Source organism: Corylus avellana, chromosome ca2, assembly GCF_901000735.1.
Source record: "Corylus avellana chromosome ca2, CavTom2PMs-1.0".
NCBI classification, from domain to species: domain Eukaryota; kingdom Viridiplantae; phylum Streptophyta; class Magnoliopsida; order Fagales; family Betulaceae; genus Corylus; species Corylus avellana.
The window spans coordinates 4,708,829-4,723,584 of record NC_081542.1 but is presented as its reverse complement, the minus strand read 5'-3'; the positions used below and the strand labels follow the sequence as shown (position 1 = coordinate 4,723,584).

At 37.1% G+C, this 14,756-nt stretch overlaps 1 protein-coding gene across 1 annotated transcript; it reads left to right on the top strand.

The window, feature by feature from the left end:
- Nucleotides 1–1,922: 1,922 nt before the first annotated feature.
- Nucleotides 1,923–14,169, top strand: LOC132168606 (topless-related protein 3-like). Its single transcript, XM_059579600.1, has 25 exons — nt 1,923–2,325; nt 3,189–3,368; nt 3,468–3,581; nt 4,687–4,845; nt 5,312–5,486; nt 5,610–5,739; nt 6,248–6,363; nt 6,490–6,625; nt 6,735–6,844; nt 7,086–7,155; nt 7,229–7,302; nt 7,385–7,480; nt 7,556–7,648; nt 8,660–8,787; nt 8,974–9,211; nt 9,303–9,470; nt 9,560–9,646; nt 11,660–11,812; nt 11,899–12,009; nt 12,127–12,306; nt 12,390–12,518; nt 12,613–12,708; nt 13,028–13,210; nt 13,289–13,464; nt 13,715–14,169. The coding sequence occupies exons 1-25, from the start codon at nt 2,246–2,248 to the stop codon at nt 13,911–13,913; spliced, it is 3,381 nt and encodes a 1,126-aa protein (XP_059435583.1). The 5' UTR covers nt 1,923–2,245; the 3' UTR covers nt 13,914–14,169.
- Nucleotides 14,170–14,756: the final 587 nt, after the last annotated feature.

The window sequence follows — 14,756 nt, the reverse complement described above, 5'->3', positions numbered from 1 at the left end:
ATGCAATTATCTCACCCTTGTCAGCTACTCATGATTAGGGTTGGCAAAACGGGTAATCGGGTAGACCCGATTAGGACCTGTTAAGACCCGCGACCCGATTGCCCGAAACACGAACACAATCTGTTTAGCTAAACGGGGTAGCGGGTCTGACACGATTATAAAACGAAAAATATCAGAGTAACCCGACATGACCCGATTAACCCGTTTAGCATAACCGGGTCGGTCATATCGGGTAGACCCGACACGACACGACCCAACCCGACCTTCTTTTTTTTTTTTAAAAAAAAAAACCTTAATCAAAATTGGAAAAAAAAAATTTAATAAAGGGATCTCTTAGGCCAAAGAACTAGTCAAATTTATCATAACCATCAAAGAAGAATAAAATTTTTTAAAAGATAATGTTTTAATATATAAATAATGATTTAAAAGATAATATTTTAATATATAGACCCACATAGAAAAAGTAACGGAAAAACAAGGAATAGGCCAGTGAAGTGAAAACTGTGAAGTCGTGAAGTGAAGAGGGAAATGAAGCCGTGAATAAGTCAGTGAGTGTTAGGATTAATTTAGTTAGAACTTAGACATAGGTTTATTTATAAAAATAAAAAATAATAATAAAAAAATAAAAAATTAAATGGGTTTGGCGGGTCACCCGAGACCCACCAGACCCGATTGACTCGCCAGACCCGGTTGACCCGCCAGACCCAGTTGACCCGACCGACCCATTTATTAAACGTGTCTGGCGGGTCGACCCGATAGACACAAATTTAGTCGTGTCTTAATCGGGTAGACCCGATTAAGACCTGAACCAGATAAGCCCAAACCCAATACCTATTAACTTCGTGTCGTGTTCGCGGGTCGTGTCAAAATTGCCAGCCCTACTCATGATTTGCCATGTCAGTTTGAAAATTTTGTTGGGTTCCTTTGTTTAGCTCCCTAGCACTTCCCATTTTGTATTGTCTAACAATTTTCTAGAAGAGTTTTATATTTATTTATTTCACTCATATTACACTTGTCAGCATTACATGTTTTAAATGATTTAGATTATATCAATTGATGTGAGATAATAAATATAAGGGAAAAATACAAAATCAATCAATGTAATTTACTTAATTTGCAATTAAATTTATGTGGTATCAAAATGAATTTAAAGATCACTGAGGTATGCCAAAAAAAAAAAAAAGTCCATACACTCAAATTTTGTTAATTGACTTCGATAACATGAAACATCAAAACCAATAAAATTATGACATCTATTTTATTTAAGTCAGTAGCTAACAGAATCTGTTAAATTTGTGAATGTAATTTAACTGTAAGGAATAAATTATTTTTGGCATATCTTAAAGACTTTTTGAGTTTTATTTTAACACTATATAAGGTTAATTATAAATTAGGTAAACTACAAAAACTAATTTTATATTTATTCCTAATTAACAGATTCGTTGCCCCAATTAGAAACGGCACAGCAAGGTTAGACAAAACACAAAAAAGGAAACCGACAAGCAAACTCGCGGGTCCCACCATATCCCTTTTACACGGCGCGCAGAAAACGAGCACCAAAAAAAAAAAAAACGAAATCACAAAACAAAACAAAAATACCGCGAGAGAATCACGAGAGATAGCGTAAAAGACCATTCATTCCTCTCGGCGCAACGCCAAACAAGAAAACAAAAAAGCGAAAGCGACAGTAGAGAAAAGAAAAGAAAAGAAATGGGTATGCAGGGTACGAATCACGATACGACTGGACGTGTGTAACGAATATTCACTAGATTTGAATTAGTGGTTTCGAATCCGGAAAACACTTGCGCTGGCCTTATCACTCACGCAATAAGCGCTTATCAATCGAACACGATAAGTACTTGTACTTATAGAATAGGAAACTGTACTTATCACTGATAGGTCAGTAGAAAGAGAAAGGACCCCTGTACAAACGCATCGAAGATAGCGAGACCAAGTCTCTCTCCCTCTATATATATCTCCCTTATCCGCAGCCTTTGAAACCCTAGAATCCTCGGAATTCGTGCAGTGAAATCCTTGAAAGGAGCGGATATTTCGGGGATTCTGAGGTGGTTTGAGCATTTGTGAGTTTGGATTGGGACTGGAAGTGTATGTTTTGGGTTTGTTTCGTGTGTGTTTTGGCGGAATTTGGAGCTCCATCTCTCTCTTTGCCTTTTTGTGGTGGTTTGGGGTTTTTGGAGGGACGGGATATAGGTTTTTGTTTGTGGGGGGGTTCTGAGCGGGAAGGATGTCTTCTTTGAGCAGAGAATTGGTGTTTCTCATACTCCAATTCCTGGAGGAGGAGAAGTTCAAGGAGTCTGTGCACAAGTGAGTCTTTCTCTCTCTCTCTCTTGCTATTTGCTTATTCAAATATGTGTTTATTTGTTGATTATGTGCTCATGTGTGTTTGTTTGTGGAGAAAATGGAGGGAAAAGTCTTGAATTTGAGCTGTGTGTATGTGTTTATGAATGTATCTTGGGGTTTATGTAGTGAAAAGGGAAAATTGTGAATTTGAGGCTTGTATATATGTGCGTCTTTTCAGTATTATGTAGTGAACTTGGTGACTATGACTGAGCCGAATAGTTGTATTTGATTTCAGTTGAGTGGAAATTTGTTGGCTTTGGTCTGGTTATAGGCCATAGAGAGCATGTAATTTGGTGTTGTACTAGCTGTTTTTCTGAAATTAAAAATTAGACTGTGTTCAGCTTTGGAGAGAAATGAGGAAAAGGGAAGGGAAGAAGAGGGGGGAAATTTTTGAATTTTGGTGTTAGGTTGTTTCGGTTTCTTAGGAATGATAGTTTCTGTTAATCTGAGCAATATAACTGCAGTAGGTGCCGCCGAGTGGTGGGGTTGTCTTATTCGGTCCCGACAAATATATATTTAAGATGGAGGTTCTTTCTTTTTCTTTTTTTTTTTTTTTTTTTTTTTCTGCTTTTGGCTGTTGAGAAATCTGGGAATTTGTAAATATGAATATAAAGAAGAAATGGAAAGAATGATCTCAACTTAACTAAGCCATCTAAATTTAGTGGATGGGTTGAGTGAAGAATATTGTGGACTTGGGATTTAATTAATGATATGTCTTAGACTAAAGTTTCTTATTCTTTCGACTTTCCTTTTCTTAAATTAAGTAACTTCATGTGAATTGGTAATCATTTGGCTGTTTTTGTTTAAAAAAATGTTGCTTTTTTTAGGCTTGAGAAAGAATCAGGGTTTTTCTTCAATATGAAGTACTTTGAGGAGAAAGTTCAGGCTGGAGAGTGGGAAGAAGTAGAGAAGTACTTATCGGGATTTACCAAAGTTGATGATAATAGATACTCCATGAAGATATTTTTTGAGATAAGGAAGCAGAAGTATCTTGAAGCACTTGATCGGTATGTTTAATATACATTTATTGATACCATTTTTAATTCTTTATCTTTCTAATATAAAGTATAATTTGTCCTCTCTTTGTGTGTGAAATTGTATTATAGGCAAGACAAGGCGAAGGCTGTTGAAATATTAGTGAATGATTTGAAAGTGTTCTCAACATTCAATGAGGAATTGTACAAAGAAATCACTCAGCTATTAACTCTTGGCAATTTCAGGTAATATCTTTCACCTTTATGGCAAACAAATTTATTAGCAGGCATAATATTGATCAGCTTCTTCCTTTTTTAAATCTGTGTAATTAATGAAAAAAAAGGTGAGAAAAGAAAGTAACATTGGGTTTCTATTTTTGGAAAAAGAAAGCTTTGCTTGATTGAGCTTAGTTAAACAACTTGGCTCAGTTTAGATGAGTTTTATGTTTAATAAGGCCTAGGGTAACATATGAGACAAATTCGAGTCTCATTGTTTTACTTTTCCCTTTTTTCTTCGTTAGGATAATGAAGCATCAATCCTCCATTCCATGTAATGTTACGAGAAGTGGTAGGTCTATATGCGGTGTAGTAGTTATAAATTGCAGATTATGACAGCGAATATAATAAATTATCACAGCACATGACAAATGACAGGCATGTAGGATGGTGTCAGGACTGTGATCCAGGTGGGACCAATATGACAAGATTGTGAAGGAGTTTTCAAGCTTCTATAGTGACCTTAAACTATATTCTTCACTGAATATTTGCGGAGTTTGGTGAACCATAATGTGTAAATTGGTGATAAATAAAAGAACAGAGTGGGTTCGAAGGGCCCTGCCTTGGAGAGGTTCCCCGACATCAAAAAATAAAAAAATAAAAAAATAAAAAATAAAAAATAAAAGAACAGATAGTAGGAGAAAGAAAACATAATTTTATTGATAGGCTACCAAGGCAGATTATGAGGTTGCAAGAATTCGATTCTTGTTTGCATATAATTCATTATTTCAAAAACAACTTGTGAGGATCTACTATTTTAGTTACTTGCCAAATTTATCAAGCGATGGCAATGTGCTTAAAATGATAAGCCTAATCTGAAGTTTCCTTTCCCTAACACCCCCTATTCCCGAACCCAAAAGAAAAGAAAAATAAATAAGGGAAGAAAAGACACCAAGTACCAAGGTAGAATTCTAATTTCATGTAATCCAATTATTTATAAAAAAAAAAATGAATTTTAATTTCATGTACTCTGATTTATGCTTCTGCCTGTTTTATACAAGTTAATGAAACAAACCCAATAAATTTAAACATCTGTTAAAACTATACTGTTTTCTTTATTGGGTTCAAATTACAGGGAAAATGAGCAGCTCTCCAAGTATGGTGATACCAAAACAGCTCGTAGCATAATGTTGATCGAGCTTAAAAAACTCATAGAAGCAAATCCCCTCTTTCGTGATAAGCTTGTTTTCCCCACTCTGAAGTCATCAAGACTGCGGACTTTAATAAACCAAAGGTACGGAAGCAAGCTGAACTTTCTAATTTACTCTCTATAGTTTGCCTTTATGCCATCTTAGCATTTACTAAATCCTTTCTGCATGTCAATTACGTTCAAGAAGGTGCCTTCTTGTCTCCTGTTCTTTTCTAAGTTCCCTTTTCTTAGCTGAGAATTCTTGTTTTAGTCTGCCACCTTGTAACACTAGCTGAGTTTGAGTTTACTTTTTTGTTCCTACTGTGTAGGGAATTACTGTAACTTATCTTGATATTTTTACTAATTATCTTTATGTCCCTCCGCAATAAAAGTATTTTCTTAAATGAGTCGAGCCTTTTTTCTTGTTCTCTCTCTTCCCCTTTCTTGGTATGCAGTAAGAATTGCACATTGCCTTTTCTTCATGTTATCATATATGTAGCTCTCATTTATTCTGCTTTTTGTGCCTATAAATGGCTATTTGATATCTGATCTGTGACTACTTTGTACGTAGTTTGAATTGGCAGCACCAGCTCTGCAAGAGCCCAAGGCCAAACCTGGACATTAAAACTTTATTCACAGACCACACTTGTACACCTCCTAATGGCCCTCTTACACCAACACCTGTCAATCTCCCGGTTGCAGCAGTTGCGAAGCCTGCTGCTTATACCCCACTTGGAGCTCATGGTGTATGATATTATGAATCTCAGAGGATTTGATATGTTTTTCCCTTTTTATTCAGCATATTAAGGATCAAAAACTTATTTTGTTGACTAACTAGTTCTTTTTTTCTTTCCTTTTAATGTGTGTAGCCCTTTCCGCCCACTGCAGCAGCTGCTAATGCTAATGCTTTAGCAGGTTGGATGGCCAATGCTACTGCTTCTTCATCTGTCCAGGCAGCTGTTGTTACTGCATCATCCATACCTGTTCCACAAAACCAAGGTACTGAGGTGGTTCATTTTACTTTGAAAGACAAATTCATGGTTTGAACCATGAAGACCAAGCAACTTCTGCTGAAAACATTTTTCTTCTTATTTTTTTTCAGTCTGTTTCTTGTTTTCTTCTTTTGTTTGGAAAGAAAAAGAGGGGGAGTATGAATGAAGAGGTGTTGAATATCATCATAACGGTTTCTAATTTCTGGTTGGACATTGAATGTATTGTGGTAATGAATTTTTTGTAATCTTCTAAACTTTGATCCTGAATTCTATATGATACTGGAGGCTCCTAGAAAATATTTGGTCTGATGATTCACTCTACTTCGACAGGTGGTAGTAGCGTTCACTTCACTATGCAACCTAGATTAGATGATCTGACCTGATATGAGTTGAATAATGAGTTCTCAAGTTGATTTCTGCTTATTTAATTATCTCAGTGGATGAGTATACATGGCATGATACATTTTTTTTTTTCTTTCCTTTTTTTAATTTTTTAATTTTTTAATTTAAAACAGTTTCAATCTTGAAACGTCCAAGAACACCTCCAGCAACTCCAGGTATAGTGGATTATCAGAGTACTGATCATGAACAACTAATGAAACGACTGCGGCCTGCTCAATCTGTTGAAGAGGTAATATTGAAAATATTTTCTTTCCTATTCGTGATGTTGAAATCTCATCTTTCCTTTTGTCTTTCTGCTACTAAACCGCAATTAGTGATAAATCTTGGTATTGTATTCCTGTGCTCCATTTTTCAGGTCACATATCCGACTCCCCGACAGCAAGCTCTTTGGTCACTGGAAGACCTGCCGAGAACAGTAGCTATAACCATGCATCAAGGATCCACTGTCACAAGCATGGATTTTCATCCTTCTCACCACACATTGCTTCTTGGTAAAAAGTTTCATCCTGGTCCATATTGTGGTTATGTAACAGCTTTCATAACAAAAAGATTACAGTTTTATTTTTTCTTCCCGTTGCTGACCCTTAGTCTGTTGAACAGTTGGTTCTAATAATGGCGAAATTACCCTCTGGGAACTTGGGTTGCGTGAGAGGTTGGTTTCAAAGCCATTCAAGATATGGAATATGGCAGACTGCTCAATGACATTTCAGGTTTCTAGTCTCACTTTTTAGCGATGCTTGTGTTTTAGACACTGGCTTGTTATTTATTTCATTATATCCTCTCCTCCTCCTTAAAGTTAATATCAAAATTTAAAAGTCAAAGAAAATGTTTCTCAAAATTATGTCGATATTTTAGCATCTTTATTAGGTTTTATTGGAATACTAGTACTGTGATGCTTGAGAACATGAAGCTATGGTCATGTTGGAATCTTACAACTGAGAGTTTATACAGGCTTCAGTTTCCAAAGATGCATCAATATCTGTAAGCCGAGTTACATGGAGTACAGACGGAAATTTTGTCGGTATGTGTACATAGTGATTGACAAAAAATTTTAAGCTGCCAGTGTGCGTGACATATTGGTTTTCTTGCTGCAGGGGTTGCATTTACCAAACATTTGATTCACTTGTATGCTTATACTGGTTCACATGATCTACACCAAAATAAAGAGGTAAAGTGGTATTGTTTCTGCTTGTTTATCAAGGAAAAAATTATGAAACTGTAGCGCAACTCATGTTCCTCCTTCATTGTAGATTGAGGCCCATGCTGGAAGTGTGAATGACTTGACTTTTGCTCATCCAAATAAACAACTATGTCTTGTGTCCTGCGGAGATGATAAGCAGATAAAGGTGAGAGACATTGTCATCATATGTTTGAGTTTATGAATAAATATCCACATTACCTAAATGGAAAAAGTGAAACAGGTGTGGGATTTGAATGGAAGAAAATTATTCAACTTTGATGGTCACGAGGCACCAGTATATTCCATCTGTCCTCATCACAAAGAGAACATTCAGGTATGTTAGAAAAAGGAGAAAGTTTTATGGGTTGTCAACCTGTACTCTTGGAACATAATCCTCAATTTCAAATAATGGAGAAGGCTTTCAAGCCCATTCAGTGCTTTCATTCCAAAATACCTGTACTTTATAAGATACCAGGTTTTTGCTCATACAAGCGAGGCTTATGAAGTAGTTTTAAGGTTGATTAAGCATATTTTTACTCAAAACTTAAATTTACTTATTAATTCACCTGCAATGGTCATAATAAAACCTGATTATTGTTCGACCACCTTCATCTGATAATTGCCGTCATCTAGCCCATAGTTGCTGCTGTTACAACTATTTATGGGTATATTAAGTAGAATGATAGAATCCTATCTGATTAAATGCAACTTTCAAAATTTAGTATGTGTACCTTATCTAGATGTTCAACAATCTTATTGATATGAATGATAATTCCACAATGATGATTGCTTCTTTTTGCGTCCAACATTCTTCGTGACACAACTATTCCCACTGCTACTATACGTCTAAATTGCACCACCATTACTCAAGTAGTCCATGCTGCCATCACCACTACCACCCTGTAACTACAATCAACTAGGCCACCTGCTGAAGTTAGCAGAATGGTTAGTAGGGGTTTGTGCAGTTAAACCCCCCCTCCCTCAAAAAAGAAAAAGTGCCTTCTCTGGCTTCTCCATTGCTATTACACTAAAGTTGCACCGTAATGACAGACCTGCCATCTTCACAGCGACCAATTTTCTGTCGACCTTCAAACATGAGCTTTACCATGCCATGACACATTAGACTACCACTATTTCCCTGCCATCTCCATCATTACTGCTGCTTTACCTTTCCATGTCAATAGCCATTCTTTAATGCCACCTCAGGCTGCTAATACCATCTTTTTTGTCATGATGCGTTCCATACATGAATTGCGAGTACGTAGCATCATGTTATATTTTAATTGTTTTTTCTAGTGAAAAACATGCTTCAGTGGCATTAAGGGTTGCACTTGTGAATTTGCAGTTTATATTTTCGACTGCTATTGATGGAAAAATAAAGGCCTGGCTGTATGACAATTTGGGTTCTAGAGTTGATTATGATGCTCCTGGACACTGGTGTACTACAATGCTTTACAGTGCTGACGGAAGTAGGTAAGACTAGTCAAATCTATGATACAGCATAAAAAACTGGGAGCGACAAAATTTTGTGATTTCTTTTTCACTCCATTCCATTTTAGATGCATCTTTTTATGATATCTTAATACAATTTGTTGTCAAAAATAATGATTACCACTTCCTATTTAACCTGATATTGTTTTACTTCTGATTCCTTTTTAGGTTGTTCTCTTGTGGGACAAGCAAAGATGGGGATTCTTATCTAGTTGAATGGAATGAAAGTGAAGGAGCAATAAAGAGGAGTTATACTGGGTTTAGTAGAAAGAAATCACAAGGTGTTGTGCAGTTTGACACAACACAGAATCACTTTTTGGCTGCTGGTGAAGAAAGCCAGATAAAGTTTTGGTATATGGACAGTATCAATGTTGTCGCCAGCACTGATGCCGATGGTGGACTCCCGGTCAGTATTACATGGTTGATTTTCTAGCTCTTCTAAGTGACATCTCTGCTTTGTAAATTAGGCCCTTACATCTTCATGTCAATTGTTTCAGAACCTTCCTCGTTTGAGATTCAATAAGGATGGAAATCTTCTTGCTGTTACTACAGCAGAGAATGGATTCAAGATACTTGCAAATGCTGCTGGTCTCAGATCTTTGAGAGCAATTGAAACCCCATCATTTGATGCATTAAGATCGCCCATTGAATCTGCTTCAGCTAAGGTTGAAACAATATCTTTTTGTTTTATTTGTTTTTTTCCTAAAGAATATTTAATTTATAGGATCTATTGAAATCTCATTTTTGTGTGTAGGTAACTGGCTCTTCTGCCATCACAAATGTTAATCCAGTCAATTGTAAAGTAGAAAGGAGCTCTCCTGTCAGGCCTTCTCCAATTCTCGTATGCAGCTTGATCTTTAGAACTTGAAATATAAAACTTTAGTGAATTATATATGTTCAGCAGCAATTATGCATTTCTGCATTCAATATATCATAAACAGGAACAGAAACTATACATAAATCCTCTGATTTCCCTAGTTCTGGGTTCTAGCTAAAGCATTTTTTTTGATAAGTAATGATGATATATAAAAGAGCGCAGAGGGGCGCAACCCATATGCACGGGAAGTATAAACAGAGAGCGCCTAGGAGGGGGAGAAATGAAAAAGAAAATCAGAGAAGCTAATCACTAAAGGAGCTAGCCAAGCGGCCGTCCAAGAGTAAAGAGTAAATAAAAAGAAATGAGTCAATTCCTCTATGGTTCTAGTGGAATTATCAAAACATATAGCATTTCTTTCATTCCAAATACACCACATAAGACACAGAGGGATCATCTTCCACACAACCGCGCTTCGAGAACATCCTCCCGACCACCAGCTAGCAAACAAAGCCCTCACCCTGCACGGCATGACCCAATGCAACCCAAATCGCTGAAAAATCATGTGCCAAAGAGCACTTGCGAGCTCACAGTGGAGAAGAAGGTGATCGACTGACTCTCCGGTCTTCTTGCACATACAACACCACTCCACAACCACTATGTTTCTCTTACGCAGCATATCATGAGTCAAAGTTTTGCCTAAGGCCGCAGTCCATCCGAAAAAAGCCACCCGCTGAGGCGCCTTAGTACGCCAGATGCTCTTCCAAGGAAACTCCTCTTGATTAGAAGTGGACAAGGCCTTATAGAACGACTTAACCTCGAACTTGCCTTTCTTGGAAGAAGACCAGCAAATACGATCTGCATTGCCTAGGGAAACCTTGCAAGAATACAACCGATCAAAAAAAGGAGAAATCAAATCCATCTCCCAATCTTGGACCGATCGTACGAAAATGACATTCCACTCGACAACCCCATTCCTCCCAATAAAATTATCCTTCACCCAAGCTTTTTTGTGTCTAGCGATACTGTATAAGGACGGAAAAGCTTACTTCAAAGAGTTGTCCCCACACCAAATATCATGCCAGAATCGGATTTTCGAACCCTCCCCCACCTCAAACCGAATACCTTTGGCAAAGAAATTCCACCCTTTACGAATATGCTTCCATAGACCCACACCATGAGAGCCCAAAGCCTCCTTCGTGCACCACCCACCTTCTTGATCTTCATACTTAGCTTTGATCAAATTACACCAAAGAGCCCCGTTTTCATTTGCGTATCTCCAAAGCCATTTCCCCAAAAGAGCTTGATTAAACTGGTGCAACTTCCGAATGCCAAGACCACCATAACGAAGAGGGCTGCAAACTTGGTTCCAACTTACAAGCTGCAACTTGGGCTCATCTCCCATTCCTCCCCACAAAAAATCTCTTTGGACTTTCTCGATCCTTTTAGCTACACTTACAGGAATCGGAAACAAAGACAAAAAGTAAGTCGGAATATTAGCCAAAGTGCTCTTGATGAGGGTTAAGCGACCTCCTTTAGAAAGATACATTCTCTTCCAACCTGCCATCTGACGCTCCATCTGTAGCTAAAGCATTTCAAGGAAAAAAAGCAGTCTACTCATTTCCCTCGTGTATTAAGCTTGGTTTCCACTTGCAGTGCCCTCGCATGTTGGGCCTATCTTTCTAAACCTTTTGCTTTGATGTGAGGGGAACATCTCCTCCACTTGGAACATACGTAGTGATTGGTTCAAGAATGTGGCACTGAGCTGTTTAAGGTTTTCGTTCTGCTTATGATATTACTTTGCTTCTTGGGAAAAGGTTTTTCTGTTATTTTCCCCTTTCTTTCTTTCTTTCTTTCTTTCTTTTCTTTTCTTTTCTTTTCTTCTTTTTTTTTTTTTTTTTTTTTTTTTTTTTTTTTTTTTTTTTTTTTTTTTTTTTTTTTTTTTTTTTTTTTTTTTTTTTTTTGTGGGTAAATGAGGCACTGCATTTGGGCAAATACTTTATGGCAAAGTGTTTATTTGTTTTGATTTTGTCCTTTAAGAATGGAGTTGATCCCACGAGTAGAAGCATGGAAAAGCCAAGAACTGTGGAAGACGTAACTGAGAGAACCAAGCCCTGGCAGCTATCTGAAATTGTGGATGCTGCCCAGTGCCGATTAGTTACCATGCCTGACAGCACAGATACTTCCAACAAGGTGTGTTGAGTATCTTGTAATTAGTGATTTATTTATTATTATTATTATCTATTTGATGGTGCTTCATGTGTTCCATTTATACTTAGGTTGTTCGACTTATATATACAAATTCTGGTGTCGGGGTCTTGGCACTTGGGTCAAATGGTGTTCAGAAGCTGTGGAAGTGGACACGGAATGAACAAAATCCAAGTGGAAAGGTAATAACTAACTTGGAGCGAGTTCACTAATACTTCTTTTCACTCTATATTTTGTGAATGTTTGCTTGAGATTTTTTTCTTGGAGAAGAGATTTCTGAAGCCGGAGTGTGTTTAAAGGCCACTGCCAGTGTCGTTCCACAGCATTGGCAACCAAGCAGTGGTCTTCTTATGTCTAATGATGTCTCAGGTGTCAATCTAGAAGAAGCAGTTCCGTGTATAGCACTATCAAAGAATGACTCGTATGTAATGTCAGCATGTGGCGGAAAGGTTTCATTATTTAACATGATGACATTCAAGGTATGTCTCTACATGCATGTTTGGCAAACTTTTGTCTAAATTGGGATTCTTAATGGTTGGCCATAAATTGCTCTTGTTTCTAGGTAATGACAACATTCATGCCACCACCTCCTGCTTCTACCTTTCTAGCATTTCATCCTCAAGATAATAACATCATAGCTATTGGAATGGAGGATTCAACCATCCACATATATAATGTTAGAGTGGATGAGGTAATTACTAACTAAAATTGCTCATCCCCCCCCCCCCCAAAGAAATTTGTATTGCTGTCTTAATATAAACTGATAATTTATCTGTTGTTTTTAGGTAAAATCGAAATTGAAGGGTCACCAGAAGCGGATTACTGGTTTAGCTTTTTCAACAAGTCTTAATATCCTGGTTTCTTCAGGGGCTGATGCTCAAGTAAGTGGTTTATAAGGTTCTTTTGCTCTGTTCAAGATTTATACTGCAAACAAAAATACCGACGAATGGATAAATTTGTACACCATCTATTGTGTGACAGTTTGTCTTGGAGAGGTTCTTATCTATTCTACTTGTCATCATTCCAAGCCTTCCGTTTGTTGCTTTATCATAAATCTTTGGCCCAGTTTTGAGGATATTGTATTAGCCTGCTGGGGCACATTTCATTAATTATTAAATCTAAAATAGATAAACATTTTAGGATGATGTCGTTTGCTTATTAGTAAGTTCTGGTTTTAATAAATGGTAACTATTTCTGAAGCTGTGTGTGTGGAGCATTGACACGTGGGAGAAGAGGAATGTAGTAACAATCCAGATACCTGCTGGAAAGGCACCTGCCGGTGACACACGAGTGCAGTTCCATGCTGACCAAATCCGCTTGCTGGTGGTCCATGAGTCACAATTGGCTATATATGATGCCTCCAAGATGGACCGCATCCGGCAGGTAGAAAGCTTACTCAAATTTTTGCAAATGCTTCTGGTGACAAACTTGGTACCTAATCTTATGCATTCTTCTGTGCAGTGGGTCCCACAAGATGTGCTGTCGGTACCCATTTCTTATGCAGCTTACTCCTTCAATAGTCAACTAGTTTATGCCACCTTTTGTGATGGTAACATTGGGGTGTTTGATGCTGATAGCCTGAGACTAAGATGTCGTATTGCCCCATCGGTGTACTTGTCCCAAGCAGCTTTAAATGGGTATGTTAGGGCATCATGGCGCGTGTGCGGAAGAAATAATGTTTTCTTTAGTTTTTGTGAAATTTGATTATTGGTATTGAAGCATGTCAAAAGTTATCATAACATGTTAACACTTCATATATTGGTTGGCACATATATTTTTAGTAAATTACGATCTGCTTGAAATGCATAAAGGGTTTGGCCTACTTATATACAAGTTTTTGGGTATCATCGAATGATGCTTTTTAATCTGTGTTGTAATATTTTGTAGAAACCATCCTGTGTACCCGCTTGTTCTCGGGGCGCATCCACAGGATCCCAACCAAATTGCTATTGGATTGACGGATGGGTCAGTAAAGGTGATAGAGCCTTCAGAATCAGAGGGGAAATGGGGATCAACTCCTCCTATGGATAATGGGATACTAAATGGCAGGACAGCATCATCGTCTACCACAAGCAACCACACCTGATCAGGCACAAAAATGAGATTGTGTTTTACTAGTAAAGTTCATCCCATCTGTAATTTATCAGCCTAGATGCTTAGGTTTTTATTCTCCCATTTGTTCCTTGTCAAAGGGAAGCTTGGATATAAAGTGTTAATGGTTAGAAATATGTTCTTGTATACCTAATTTGTTGTAGTCAACTCATAAAATGAATTGCATCTTGTAATCTCTTGTTCCTTGGAGCAGTTGTAATGTATTTATTTTTTCTTCTCCATTTGGTAAATGAATTTAGTGAATTGGATAGCCAAGGAAGTTTTTCTCTTATTCACTTCTGGACTGATATAAAAAGGAACCAAACAAAAAAAAAAAAAAAAAATTGTGGGATAAAATGAATCAACTTGTGTTTATGTTTTCTGAACAGAGAACAGAGCCATTGAAAATGGCAGTAACTAATTGAGAAAAGGTTTTTAAATGGCATAAAGAGATGACACTGTCAATTACAAACAAAGCCTTTTTTTTATTGGAACAAGGAGGAAGATTTGAATTAGTAATTTGCGCTTCATGAGATGCGGTATACAGTCGAATGAGTTACCTCATGAGGACACAAACAAAGCCCTTCTAACTTGTGTTTATGTTCTCTCAGTGGATACCTAAAGTTTGGTAAAATGGCAATAAATAATAGATATATATCCATTTTAAAAAAAATTTAACAAATCATTTAAAACACAAAACATTTTAGAGAAAAAAAAAAAAGAAAAAATGAAAAGAAAAGAGATTCAATATCGAAATTTTATACATCCATTCAAACAAGCAATGGATGGGCATGCTAGCGTAAAAGCCGAAGCAAATGATGAAATTTATATGGCAAGG

Coding starts and splice junctions, on each gene's coding strand:
- LOC132168606 (XM_059579600.1), top strand. CDS start 2,246: ATGTCTTCTTTGAGCAGAGAATTGGTGTTTCTCATACTCCAATTCCTG. Junction 11,813..11,898: donor GCACAGATACTTCCAACAAG/GTGTGTTGAGTA, acceptor ATTTATACTTAG/GTTGTTCGACTTATATATAC. Junction 13,211..13,288: donor AGATGGACCGCATCCGGCAG/GTAGAAAGCTTA, acceptor TCTTCTGTGCAG/TGGGTCCCACAAGATGTGCT.